The 15098-nt window shown below is 42.8% G+C and overlaps 1 protein-coding gene across 1 annotated transcript; it reads left to right on the forward strand.

Moving 5' to 3' along the window:
• The first annotated feature begins 1856 nt into the window (after nucleotides 1–1856).
• On the forward strand, nucleotides 1857–14834 carry ptger2a (prostaglandin E receptor 2a (subtype EP2)). Its single transcript, XM_048263673.1, has 2 exons — nucleotides 1857–3125; nucleotides 12032–14834. The coding sequence occupies exons 1-2, from the start codon at nucleotides 2301–2303 to the stop codon at nucleotides 12347–12349; spliced, it is 1143 nt and encodes a 380-aa protein (XP_048119630.1). The 5' UTR covers nucleotides 1857–2300; the 3' UTR covers nucleotides 12350–14834.
• The last annotated feature ends 264 nt before the right edge of the window (nucleotides 14835–15098 follow it).

The following is a 15098-nucleotide window of genomic DNA, read 5'->3' on the forward strand; positions in this document are numbered from 1 at the left end:
AGAATAACTGTGCATACACACAACTGGAAAAATCAGTGAAAATCGCAGACACATCTGTGAGTAAAAGACATCTGCTCGAACATTTAGTAATGATGAAAACATTCAAAATCAAGAGGTTTGGTATTGATGGTGCAGTATGCATGTGACAGAAAATAATTCTGCCCCCCCTGATAATATATAGTGGGGGCTGTCATTGCTGTGCCCTTTCTAATACATACTGACTGCTCATCTGATTACGTACATCACAAACTGGATATTTCTGCTGTGATTCTGGAATGGAGGGGGCACATAAAACCACAGACTGAGTAATGACTGGGATGAGATGCTGCTATAGATACAAAATGATGTAAACAGGGAACCCCCCCAAAACCAAGACGTGTATTAAATCATGTTCTATCCGGCAAGTATTTCTATAATTAATTATTTGATTTCACATTGGCCCCTCCTGGTCTAACAGCAGTCATATCTCTGCTGCAATCTTTGCAAGACCACAGTAGGGAGGTCTCTGAACGGAGAGCCCTCTACCCCCACAACCCCCTGGGTAACACTGGGAGCTTCTTTTCCCAGAACGAATTGAAGGAGAGCATAGTGTACTATTAGGATAAACAATCGTGACAGTGACACCAGTGCATCTCTGCCCATCTGCCCAGGGTAAGACCTGATGTCATTTGTATTGGTGATGGCGTCTTGTGCCGTCTTGTGTGTGTGTGTGTGTGTGTGTGTGTGTGTGTGTGTGTGTGTGTGTGTGTGTGTGTGTGTGTGTGTGTGTGTACATTTGTGCATTTGTGTTTGTGTACATGTGTGTGTGTGTGTGTGTGTGTGTGTGTGTGTGTGCATGTGTGTGTGTGTGTGCATGTGTGTGGACACGCCTCTAGTTCTTGCAGTCAGAAGTACAGCACCACAAGCAGCTTTCTTCTGTTACCTCTGTTCTATTACACTAATGCAATAGTAGGCTACAGTATGTGAACATTCAGAGTAATATAAAACACTTTGCCCTAACTACACACGTTTACAAGAAATAAAGAGGGCAATTTAAAATTCATGAGGGGAAAATTATTTGGAGGATCCATTTTCTTCCATTTAAACCACAGGCTGTCTAAACTAGTCACAGCTACTTAAGGGTTCCATAAACATCTCTTAGCTCTTAATGCACCTTTAAGACCTTACAAAGCATTTGGGGTTTCTGGTGGGGTCGAAGAAGAAACCAATGGAATATTCGTTGCCAGTCACCCCAGAGGAATTCCAAGACATGAATTAGAGTGGGTTGAAAACCTCTCTCATTCAAGCAGACATGTAGTTACACGTAATCTCTGTCGCGATCACACACTCAGCACGCCAAATTACCTGAGGATGAAGACCCATTATCGACTCCCATAAAGAAAGCAAAGACGGCGTGTGAGAGGCTGTGGAAAGTAATGCCGAACTTACTGACAGATTTACTTTTAAAGATTAGTTACAAAGCATGAGGGGTCTGTGTGTGTGAGTGAGGTGGTGGTGGTGGTGGGGGGGGGGGGTGGACACGAGTGAGACAAGACAAGATGGGGGTCGCTCACTTGGGTAACAAATATACAGTATTTCTGTGAGCTGAAACACTGTTAACCGTTTGTTTAAGTTTCTGAAAGTCTGCAAATCTGCTTAGAATAACTGCATTTATGTGTGGACCCATATACAAATTCAAAGGTGGAGAACAGTTTGTTCTAAACATTTTGATTTAATTTATTATCATTAAATTTTGAGTATACATCTGTGGTCTTCAATTGTTGAGGCTTCAAAGTTTATGAAACAATTATTAAAACAAACAAGAAACAATTATGTTTCTACTGTTTCTTTACTTCTCATGTTGAGGTTTATGAGAGGGTGTGCCGACCTGTCGATGACGTTGCTACATCACTTCTGTTCACCCTCGAACAACTAATTCATTGCACGCATGGCTCACGCGCGCTCTCCCACAGTCGGCACTTCCTCCAGTCGAGAGAGCGAGAGGAGTCCACATGCGCACCACTTAATCCAGGAGGGGGGCTGGATATTTAGACAGATCCTAGCATCGTTGAGTGCTAGAACAGAGAACAGACGCCGCGCGCATTTGTAGACTATGCCACGAAGTCGGACGTTGTTTTGAAGTGGAGTCTGATCTGGCAGCCTGAATGCGCTAATCACCAAGAGATATCCGGCGTTAAGAAGCACTGAAAAGAGATCATCTGAGCCATCTCCTCACACTAGAGGGTTTGAAATGACCAGGGCGCGGTAAATTCGCCTCAGAAGAAAAGGTGAAAGTTTTCCGGAGAAACAAAAGTGTTCATATGGACACGGAGAATGACACCTGTCACCATAGACACTCGGTGGAGACGGGCAGTCCCCTCATCAGCGCGATCATGTTCTCCGCCGGAGTCATCGGCAACGTTCTGGCGCTCGTGCTCCTGGAGGTCCGACGCAAGAAAGATCAGAGCAGACAGCGGCTCTCCCTGTTCCGTCTGCTGGTGACCACGCTGGTCATCACGGATCTCACCGGGACATGCCTCGTCAGTCCTCTTGTGCTGACATCCTACTCGATGAACACGACCATGATCGGGATGACCGGGACGAACGACTCAACTACCGGGATGGCCGTTTGCGAATATTTCGGGTTCACCATGACTTTCTTCAGTTTGGCAACCCTGTCGATACTCTTCGCGATGGCCTTGGAGAGATGCCTCTCCATCGGTTACCCTTACCTATATAAACGGTACATCAGCAAGCGCTGTGGATATTTCACCGTGCCTGTAATATATGTACTGTGCTTTATTTTTTGCCTTATGCCATTTGCGGGCTTTGGAAAATATGTTCAGTACTGCCCCGGGACTTGGTGCTTCATAGATATGAATCCAAAGGGACCGGAGGACAGGGTTTACGCCGAGGTTTACGCAACTGTCATGCTCGTCATAGTCGTGTCTATAGTAGCTTGTAATGGTTTTGTTGTCTATCATCTGGTTCTGATGTACCGGAGGCGTAGCAAAATGAACGGTGGCTCCATAACCACGCGGAGCAGGAAGGACCGCAGGTACTTCTCCATGGCTGAGGAGTTCGAACACCTCATTCTGCTCGTGTTCATGACGGTGATATTCGTAATTTGCTCACTTCCGTTAATGGTAAGTTTGCTTTCTATTAATTGTATATCATGAAATTCATTTGAAACAGAATCATGCCTGGCTTGGCTTGTGTGTGTTAGTAGACTGTAGGGAGTGGGTGGACACTGGCTTTACCCACATTGCCAAATGCCCCCAGGTATTAGCCTATCACCAGACAAATAGACAAATAAATACAGGCTACTTGAAAATATAAACTGTGAACCAAGCTAGCTGATCAAATGCTACTGTGTTCTCATGCCTTTGTACAGATGGCATTTTCTGCTAGGTTTTACGATGTTCCTGCTTTTTAATGTTCCTGTATATTCTATGCATTTGTTACAGCTGTTCCATGCATTTGTTAATATATTTGGACCGGTTTAAACAAACGCCCTAAAAGGTATGAGAAGGGCAAACCATGCTTAAAATTTACAGGAATATCATGGAACTCTGCACGTATGTCATTCAGTCAAGAGTAAACAATGTCTTGCTGCATTTGTTTTCTCACGAAAAATGACTCATTGCATCAAAAAGAGAAGTCTTATTTCTACATGACACAGGACATTTCCAACCTTGCCTCTTAATATAACTGCCGTAGCCTATACACAACTGTTGCCCATAAAAGCTTGATTTTTACTCTCTTCGTTAACATTCTAAGGACATAATTTACATTCTGCAAGGATTAGAGTGAAGCAGCATTATCACTTACAGGGATCTGAGAAGAACATAGTAATCTGTGTCATTACACTTAATATAGGCCTACTATTACAGAATAAATACTGCATTCTGCATGCAAATGACGCATGTAATCATCATTGAACTTCATTAGTTGTAGCAACAAAACTCATTAAATATAGGGAAAAAGACAGAGTACAAAATTGTTTAATTAATTAGATTTCTTTATCTCAGAGTACCAAAGAAAATAATGCCAAGGAGAGCTGCACAGGTCAGCCTGCTGCATGTACTCAGCTGCTGAGCGCACACCCATTTGTTTGACATTTCATTGTAATGGAAAACACCTCATACACATAGCCTAAGACTGACAGAACCAGCCAATTCATGAATCACTTTTAGTTTTCTGTGCTTACTGTTTTAAAAGTTAAATGTCAACTGATTGACATCTGACTTTAAAGCTTCCTAACCAGTGTTTCCCCTAGAATTTTTTCCAGCAGCGTGCTGTTGATCGTAGGAAGCCCAAAAAAAAAAAAAAAAAATGAAAAAATGACTCCTTAAATGGTGACTTCTGGTGGATTTTGTCGAAAGGAAATTGACAGATTGAGTTACAAATTATGACATAACCATCAACACAAGCATTTACAAAGCATGATTATTGCAGTACTTGAACAGGATTATTCATGTTTTTCTTTCACCTTTTTCATTTACATTATTAGTAATTATTACATTATTATTAGACATTGAAATGAAACAAAAATGAAATGGCACAACACACACACAACAGAAAAATATTATTTACAATTAATTACAAAAAATAAAGCTTAATCACAGGCCACTGTACAAACTATCACTATTTAGAATGTACAGTGCTGTGCATAAGTTAAGACATTTATTTATATAATAACATTTATTTATTTACCATTAATGATACATTCAAAAATAATTGATGTCCTTAAAGGTTTGATTTTTGCTCTTTTTTTAATTAAGGCATTAAGATCAATTTCTAAAAGATAAGATTTTTATTCCTCCTTTTAGTCAATTTTAGCATGGGTGTCTTAACTTTTGCACAGCACTGTATAAACTATATAGACTTCTCTTTCATGTCATTACACTGTATTAGTGCTGTGCAGGTCAAATTGAGTGCCTGTCACTTTAAGGCTTGCTTGATTCTCACAGTTTTAAGCTAACTTAGTAGTAGCATTGTTGTGCATCTGTGCATAAGTATATGTGGATGAAATTGAATTATGTTTTCCATGTCATTTGGTAAAATAAATTCTCAAAAGCCTAACGACTCGAAGAAAATCTATCTTGGATTATAGGAGATAAGTGTCTTGTATCATTTCTATGATTTTGGTGAGCCCTACAGGAATTACAAACTATCTCCAGATGTAAATGGTTGCGTATATTATTACTCAAATTCAATTAAACCCACCATAGGCTAGACCTTAGTTTCACAGCCTGTTAGCAACACAGGGCTTGAAAGCATTGACTGTATCACAAACAAAAACGAAACAATGCGTGGAATTTATCTGGGAATAGGCTACTGAAGGTAGGGACGAGCTACCTCGCTGGCGTGTTTAATTTGGTTCCTTGGTTAACATAATGTAGGCTACGTTTTTTTGCACAAAATTGCATCTGCTAATAAACTTAAACATAAACACAAACAACGTGATCTCCTGTGGAATCCCTGACTGCGCCTTCAACGTTAGCCTACTAATATTTGTTGACATCAAACCTGAACAAACGGCAGCTGTTCCTTAAGTTCACTTGCGTTTTTTTTTTTTCAATTAGGCAACTTTTTTGCAGTGGCGCTTGAATTCCAGGAGCGGCACTGCGCCGCTGATGAATACATTGTAGGGGAAACACTGCTAACATTGTATGGTAGTCTTGACGGCAGTAGATGCCGGTAGATGACCCCACTGACTTCAGCTAACCCTTACTCGAGAGGTGATGTAATGCAGCTTTGTTTGCCTCAGTCCTGTAGATAAAAGTGCGTTCTCGAAGAGAGAGCGCCACATGTGCACACAGAGGGGAGGAAACGAGACAATGAGGAGAGGAGAGAGCGGTGGGCTCGCCGCAGGGCCCCCATCTTTACTGTCAACCAGCGAAAACAAGCACGGGCATGGGTGTTCAAACACAATCAGAGAAAATCCGCAAACAGAAGTGAAAAAAACCCAAGAAGGAAGGAAGAGGGACCGCATGTGTCGCCACATGATGGTGTCTCTAAGAGTCAGGAATGTGTTTATGCTTCGCTGGAGCCAAGCCGTCATTAGCCTCAGGGCTGCATGGAGACTGAAGCGGGACAGAGGCAGGCCAGATCAGGGCCAATGTTGGGCCAATGCTGGGCCAAATGATGGCTAAACCAGGCTTACATCAGAGAGAGAGACTGAAGCGGGACAGAGGCAGGCCAGATCAGGGTTAAATCAGGTCCAATGCTGGGCCAAATGATGGTCCACATGAGACTGAAGCGGGACAGAGGCAAATCAGGGTTAAATCAGGTCCAATGCTGGGCCAAATGAGGCTTAGGCATCAGAGAGAGAGAGACTGAAGCGGGACAGAGGCAGGCCAGATCAGGGTTAAATCAGGTCCAATGCTGGGCCAAATGATGGCTAAATCAGGCTTACATCAGAGAGAGAGACTGAAGCGGGACAGAGGCAGGCCAGATCAGGGTTAAATCAGGTCCAATGCTGGGCCAAATGATGGCTAAATCAGGCTTACATCAGAGAGAGAGCCATTCCAAGTGTTTGTCATGAGCTCTGTTATGTGCAGGGTCATCTGCCTAGCGTAGCAGTGCATTCTTGGAAAAGCTGTACGCAAGCAACAGCCTTGAGAGTTGTTTTTGTAATTTTGTTGTGATTAATGCATACAAGCAGGTCCAGCCGTTGGGTGAGAATCACATGCTACACTGAAAGGGATAGCTGTGGACTATTACTCACACACACACACACACACACATGGTCTGGTGGTTTTTGTCACGGTACCGAGCGGAGTTACCTTCAATCAAAGTGGGTATGGCCAAGGACGCAGAGGCAGTGATTGAGAATAGACCAAAAATTTAATGACGGGGCTTGCACACAATACAAGCAGAGGGGTCCATAGGACAATTACTGAACTAATAAAGGAAAAAAAAACTAACAACAGCTCTTCAAAAATTCCAATAGAGTTTACAGGTGACTATTTTCCAAATACAGGATCGTAACACTCACGTTGTGCATCACCAACAACATCAAGACTCACATCAAATAAAACAGAGGGGTACATATACCTGGCGACCAGCACCATTCACATAGACAGGGAAACAATAAACAATCAATTACTACAGGAAGACAAGACAGACCCTGAATCACAAGCATATAGATGTGACCTATGCCCTAGCAGTTATATCAAAAGAAATGGCTAAATAGTATATTACCCTATTGCTGGTGTTAAGAATAAAGATAGTGTCGGTTTGATCAGGACCGTCGCGAACGTCCCCCACAGCAATAAACAGAATGGCACGGCTCAATGCCGCCCGGAACCAATAAATCGTCCGTAGTGTCTCGTCGGCCCCCTTTGCCACCGGACATTCAGAGCCAGAATGAGACAACACAACAGTCGGTAACTTTTATGTCTGCATAGCACCCATGCTCCACTCAAGCCCACGCGTCCAACTTAAGTCAACAATAAATGTGCAAACATAGCAGATAGTTGTCCTGTGTCACACACCACATGATGGATATGGACTATATCATGGGATATAGTGTTATGCATGTGTGGGTACATAACCACTGATATGGAGGGAAGATGAGTGCCGTCAGGGCACAAGTCCTGTGCGGTCATGTCTTGACCGTCACAGTTTTGCCTCATGCAAAGGTCAGAATTGAAGATATGTCTTTTAATTTCTTGATTTGTTGCTGATTGTATCTATGGCTGTAAAAGTCATCACATGAAAGGAAGCCCAAAGCAGCTTTTGTAGTGCAGCAGAATTCATTAGTTTTCATATTGCATATCTGCATATCCCCCAAGACCTGCTGAAGTTATTCTCACACACAGAGAGACAGTAATGTATCCGCACAGACATACACACATACAGTACATTCTATTTATACATTGGCAGGAAGTATCATAGTTACAGTTTTTCTCGATCGTTTTGATGCTTGTGTCAACTGGTGTGTCATCACGTTCTCAAAACAGTTAACACCCGTGTCTGAACAGAAGCACTCAAAACGACACATTTTGCTTGCAAAAGGCTGTTACTCTCTCAAAACACTTAAACATGCAGCAAAAGCCAATCTTGCCTTCAAACAAGACATCCTGACATCAAATCACTTGTGTGATTTCAATCAATCATTACACACTGGACAACAAAATGCAAAATCTAGTTCTCAAAATTAGCATTGTTGCTATGTCTGTTCCATTTCTTTCTCATTTTTCTGGTATCAGAAAAAAAACTGTGAAAAGACAAAATATACTGAATAAAAAATAATGTATTCATTCCTCCCAAGATGTAACTGTCATTGACATGTAAAACTTACTGTAAACACCTAGACAAGACAAATTTCATTGAACTTGTCATTCTTCATCGAAATAGACCTACAGTAAACACCTTTTGTACTGTTTTCTTCACCAAATAGGCAATATAGTACTTTGTCCAAATCTGCATTAGATCCATACTTGAAAATAGCAACACAGAACAGACATGGCATCTCTTATGGATAATGAATGATTGCTGATTGAAGAATTGTGCAAAGGAGTTTCATACAGGTGCATCAGAGATTCAGCATTGATTGATTTCAACATTGTTTTCCTTCTGTTTAGCACAGGAAAACCAATAGAGTTTGGGGTTTTTGAATGACATCTGTGGTAACTGTTTTGCAAAAGGGTGTGAGAAATGTGTGAACCCAATAAAAATGTGTGAACACATTCGTGAGAGATGACTTCTGCTGTGCAAAGAAAGGGTTTAAGAAGACCAAGTGGATCTCAGTTTCCTTAAGCAGGTCAAAGCAATCGAGAAAAACTGTATTTTAAATGAGATTCCTAGATAGATAGATAGATAGAATGATATATACTTTATTGATCCCCAAGGGGAAATTCAAGAAAGGGTCTTGCAACCGTTGGGGCTGTAGTATTTAAATTTATTTATTTTACACACTACTTGGGCCAAATCCCTGTTTCCCTTCCCATCTCACGCTTAACCACCAAGTTATGGAGCTTTTATATATATATATATATATATTTTTTTTTTCCAAGTTTAAAGAAGCAAGATCACAAGGCTTAGGGCAAACATTTGGATTTGTGATCATAGTTAGAATGAATACAGGGCAGGTTATCATGATTCATCCATTACTATTCATCATTCTAAGCTATATACCAAAGCACACTGCCATGCTGTCTGCTGGTTAATTAGATGCCAGGCTGCCTCTCAGTGAGCCTTTGTTGAAAGAGTTTGAGTTGAATTGTGGTTCACAATGACAGCGCGCATATTCATTTTTTTCCATAGTTGTCCAAGTATCAGTTTTCATACACTATGCAATATCTGCCGACTACTATCTGGCTGAACATTAGGGCTGTAGCTCTTTGGCCACATCTGATCGCATTGCCAAGTTGTTTACCACTATCTGGCTGAACATTAGGGCTGTAGCTCTTTGGCCACATCTGATCGCATTGCTAAGTGGTTTACTAATAAAAGCTTAGTTTTCTCCCTCTTAGTTTTCAGACTCGCCCATTCCTGTGATTTAGATAATGACCAAACGAACTGAACTGAACTGCTGAACACCCTTAACCCAGCCAGTACCACGTCGTCCTCCTATACCACGTATACCACGCCAATATTATACAGCATCACACACTTAAGATCCATTTCAGTTCAACAGGGCCATGCCTTACGGAGAAGAAGTGATAGATGAGTATGTCCTTGCCCTTTAGGACACCAATATGCCACAGCATCCATCCTCTCCTCATCCATAATGGGCCAAAGAGTCCACAAACCAGAGAGAGAGAGGGGGGAGAGAGAGAGAGAGAAAGAGGGGGAGAGAGAGAGAGAGACAGGGAGAGAGTGAGAGAGAAAGAGGGAGAGAGAGAGAGGGGGAGAGAGTGAGAGAGAGACAGAGAGAGTGAGAGAGGAGCCTTTCTCCTGGACTTTGGCTTTTAGCGCGTGAACACACTGGCAGTAGCATAAATAATTAAACACGCTCACCCAGTGGTTTAGTTACAGCAGGAGAAGATAGGCCAGAGTGGTGCTTTGGGTTTCAGGGCAGTCTGTAGTGTGTGTCTGTGTCTGTGTGATGCTTTGGGTTTCAGTGCAGTCTGTAGTGTGTGTCTGTGTCTGTGTGATGCTTTGGGTTTCAGGGCAGTCTGTAGTGTGTGTCTGTGTCTGTGTGATGCTTTGGGTTTCAGTGCAGTCTGTAGTGTGTGTCTGTGTGTATGGTTCCCAGTTGGATATGAGTTTGTGTGTGGCGTCTATTGTTTGTGCTTGTGTCTGTGTGCTTGTGTCTGTGTGTGTGTGTGTGTGTGTGTGTGTGTGTGTGTGTGTGTGTATGCTGCTCATTCATATTCTGGGGGTCACAGGGCTGTGTGATCGACTCGCTGTCTAAGCCCAGCCCTTGTGTGTGTGTGTGTGTGTGTGTGTATTCCCACAGGAAAGGGAGATGCTTGGATCTCTCCTCAGGATCCCCTTGCGCAAACTGCCAGAGAGGTTGTGCAGTTAACAATTAAGCCTTGTTTGTCATAAGATGTTGTATGTGGACACTGGGATGATCAGTCTTGTGAAAGAGGACGGTTTCTTCTTGTAGTCATCATCAACTATGTAGTCATCATCAACTAACTGAGACCTTGAATGTCCCCTGGGGATCAATAAAGTATCTATCTATCTATCTATCTCTATCTATCAACAACATTTAGTTTTTTTTGTTTTGTAGTCATCCTCAACAACATGTTGGTTTTGTTGTCGTTCAATGGAAGTGGGTACCTCGAGTAACAAGAAATGTGTGGAAAACAGTGTGAGAGAAAATGAGTTAGCGAAAGAAAAAGAGGAAAACCCCAGAAAGCACACACACACACACACGCTGACCACATATAACGAGCTCTTCCCCTCTGTGGCGTGCTCTGCAGTGAGCGTGTGTGTGAGTCAGGTTTACTTTCTCTTGAGACACACAGCCTTACTCAGAGTGAGAAGCCCAGCTGTGGAGCCCGGCTGCAGAGCTCTCTGCTGCAGTGAGCTGAGGTGAGGTGTGTGGGAGAGCTCCAGGAGTGAGTGTGTCATTGAGACTGTGAACAGAGTGAGCAAAGCATCACCAAACATCCGAGAGAGAGAGAGAGAGAGAGAGAGAGAGAGAGAGAGAGAGAGAGAGAGAGAGAACCTCCCATTTCCACTGTCATACCACAAGGGTGACGCAGGGTATGTGTGTGTGTGTGACGTGTGTGTTGGTTTGAAGAGATGTAAAACGAGAGAGAAGAGATTTAGATGATAAAGGAGATTTTAATGATAAATAAATTAGAATGATAGATGCTGCTGCCAATACACAGTTAGAAAGTAACTACTGGTGCGCTGTAACACAGAGTTACCCACTAACTAGCAGCATTCTCTACTTACATAATCCTAATCCACATGTGTGAATGATGCAATGTATTTGTTTCCTAATAACTTACAATAGTTTGCTTAATACTTAGAGTATTACTTAAGTGAATCATTGCTGTATCAGAAAGAATTTTATTTTAAATAAGTTAGTTGGTTTATTGATTTTTTTTTTTTTTTACTTTTTGGTAGCACACATTTGAGAAACTGTACAATTCCTTGTTTAAGTTTCAGAAATTTGCGCAAAGACGTAAAAGCAAAAACGTAAAAGCCTCATCACGCAGTGTAAAGGGACTCGATTCTCATCAGGTGTGGTCATTGATTATATAAATTTGCGATGACTCAGAGTATCTGTGGTCAAATTGATGGCCAGACTGAGTGAAGAAAGATGAACACCTAAGAAGTGTCCAGTACAGATTCTCACTGCTGGAGGCAAATGGCTTTGCAGCACTTCCCGGTGTCCAGTGTCCAGCTGTGGCTAGGTGCTTCATCTGTTTCTATTCTATATGTGAACCTAGAGGTATCTTGATGTGAACTCTAACCGCACCTGGGAAAAGGCCAGGCTCATATCTCATATTTACTTTACTACCTGTTTGAGTATTCAGAGCTGTTTCAGTTTAAGTGCTTCTGAGAAACACACACACCTGATTCTTCCCCAGCCATCTTGCTCATTCTTCTCCTCTCCCTTCCTCTCCCACCCCAGATCCGTGTGTACATCAACTCCATCGGTCAGCGCGTGGAGAGTCACAAGACAGACCTGGTAGCCTTGCGTTTCCTGTCCATCAACTCCATCATCGACCCCTGGGTGTTCATCATCCTCAGCCCCTCCGTCATGCGCTTCCTCTGGGGAGCCATGTGCAAGAGCTCCCTCATGCGCTCCAGGGACTCTCTCTACCGGAGCTCGCTGGCCAGGAACTCGCTGGGCTCCAAAGACCCCCAGGCCCAGCTGGAGCTGTGTCAGGCCTCAAGCATCACAGAGATCACACACACACACCTGCACAAGTCTGCTCAGATGGTGTGACCACAAGGACACGGGTGGAACGGGTGGCGTGATTTGGGCAAAGTCGTGTGTGGAGTCTGTAACTACTCCCGATGCGTAGCTTAGAGGATCGTGAGTGATTCTCAAAAGAGAGTTGAAAAGGGGAAAAGCTGAGAAGAGATGTTTGTAAATAAGCTGCAAATGAGACTTAAATGACTTTCAGGGAAGTGAGGCAAAGCAGCCGCTTTTTCTGCCCTGGCATAAGGGACCAATCAGAAGCCTCTGTGGGACTCTTTTCAACGTCTGAGCCACGCCCCTTCCTCCTCTCACATTGACCACAGAATGCTGCTTTTTTGGAGGAGGGGGTGGAGGAAGCTGGCTTTGGAGGAGGGGGTGGAGGAAGCTGGCTTGTTTATTTGTCTGTGTTCTAAGACGGGCTTGAGACTCTTGAGATTTACCAGTGGAGTCCTCTGCTGGCCTGTGCTGATGTTTTAACTCAGGGTGACCAAGGCCAGGGAGCAGGCACACACGGCAGAGCTGCTGCTGGACACACACACACACACACACACACACACACACACACACATGCAATAACACACGCACATACAAACATATAATAGCACACACACACACACACACACACACACACACACACAAGATCACACTCATACAATAACACACGCACATACAAACATATTATAGCACACACACACACGCATGTGATAACACGATCATTCAAACATATAATAACACACACACACACACACACACACACACACACACACACACAATACCACACACACACAGAGAGAGAGAAAGCACACACAGCACAGCAGTACTGTCGCTGGTTTTAGAGGGGGGTGACTTCCTGGCCCCCGAAAGGGCTTGCAGAGTTCGCAGCAGGACTGGGGGAGTCTTAGGCCACACACACACTCTGGCTACGTCTACACGAAACCAACGGGTGCATTTTTTCCTACCACTTTCACACCTTTAACGATAGTGGTAAAGAAAAGACTTAAGGCTTAAGGTTAAGACTTGCGTGCACAAAAGGTTAAGACTTGCGTGCACAAAAGGTAAAAGTGGCTAAGTGTATTGTAGTGCATAAGCAGGTGTAGAAGACAAAACATTGTTTTTGTTAAAGCATTAGTCATAAGTTGTAGTAAGCTAATGTTTAACTAAGTTAAGCTAACAGTGTGCTTCTAACTTTGCCACAAAAGGCTGATATCTTGTGCACATAAATTATGACAGGGAAAAGAAAAAACATTTGAATATGTTTTTAATGGTTCGGTTTGTTCTGACAAGCAGCATGTGAAGTCGAGTGCGGTGGCTGAGTTGAGGGGTGGGGCTATGTCGTCATAAAATTGCCAGCTTTGCTGTCTACACGGCAAAAGTTATCCGGCGGTTTAAAAAAAATCCCACTTCGGAACCCAGTTTAAAAAAATATCGGTTACAGCCTCCTAAAATGCCGGGGTCGTGTAGACGCAAGGCCTAACCGATCAAATAAATTCAACACTTTCAAAAAACAGCGTCGTGTAGATGGGCCCTTAAAAATGCCCCCCCCCCCCAGTGGAATGATTGATGTCATCGGACGTTGGTGCATGTGTGCTGTGCTGTGCTGTGCGAGCGGAAAGTCCCATGTAGGTTTAGAGTTGTTTGGAGAATAGAGAGAAGTTTGTTCATCCCTATTCAGTGACCTCTAGGGGCAGCCGATAAAAAAGAACGCAGCTGTGACATCAAACAGTGTTCTTGCACAGGCACAACGTCTGGAGATCAGACAGACCTGACCAAATGTTTCCCCACCAAAAAAGCCTTTCACCCTCATAGCCTGAGTCTTAACGTAAACAGGTCGAAGGGTCAACACACTGGCTCTCCGCAGTTGAGTTTTGACTTTAGTTACTTTACTTGAGGAGGTGCGTTGCGCAATGTCTATTATTTTCACTAGGGGCAGACCCAAAATTCCAGGGGGGTCTGACAAGACAGGGGGTCTGACAAGACACTTTTTAGTATTACCAGTTTTATGGATGTAGCTTACGTAAGTGTCATTCAAAGTGTGTGTTTGACTTTGCTAAATGGGGTCAAAGAGAAAGCTCTGATTTATTTAAAGTGCTCATTTCACTGCATTGGTGGTTTAAATGAATGTATGTGTGTGTATGTTTGTGTGTATGTGTTCATGTGTGTGTTTGAGAAAGAGAGAATATGTGTGTATGTGAGAGAGAGAAGAGAGAGAGAGAGGATTAATAATGTGTCTATAAGTGTTTTAGTAACCATAATTCAGTAAGGCAAAGTTTGTTATGGTTGTTATTGATGGTAAATGAGTTATTCCCTCTTGTCGGGAGACGTTAAGTGCACTGGGCTCTGTCAAGTTTGTCAATGCTATGGTATATCTGCGTGCCATGTAAGAGGACATTGTTTGTGAATCCCTGTAAATTTCTGTTTTATTCAATAGTGTTTGTTGTTTAAAACCTTGGGTCTGATCTGCATGTGAAAGTAATTTCCCTCTGTAATTAAAAACAACATGTTAAACCTCTCTGAGCTCTCATAAGTTAATAAACTGCATGACTAACACATCTACATCACCCACACACTCACAGCAGTGTTCCCATAAAGCATATCTGCACTAAAAAACTCCATATGCATATAACCCATCACATACACGGCTGAAATGAGGAACCGTATATAAAATATGTATGGTTCCTCATACTATACATCAGGACCTGTAATTAGGCCCATATGTTGGTGAGAGATTGATGAGTTTCCGTTTACTTCGTCAAACTCTAATAAAGCTGGCACT

Source organism: Alosa alosa, chromosome 1 (genome assembly GCF_017589495.1).
Source record: "Alosa alosa isolate M-15738 ecotype Scorff River chromosome 1, AALO_Geno_1.1, whole genome shotgun sequence".
Taxonomy (NCBI): domain Eukaryota; kingdom Metazoa; phylum Chordata; class Actinopteri; order Clupeiformes; family Clupeidae; genus Alosa; species Alosa alosa.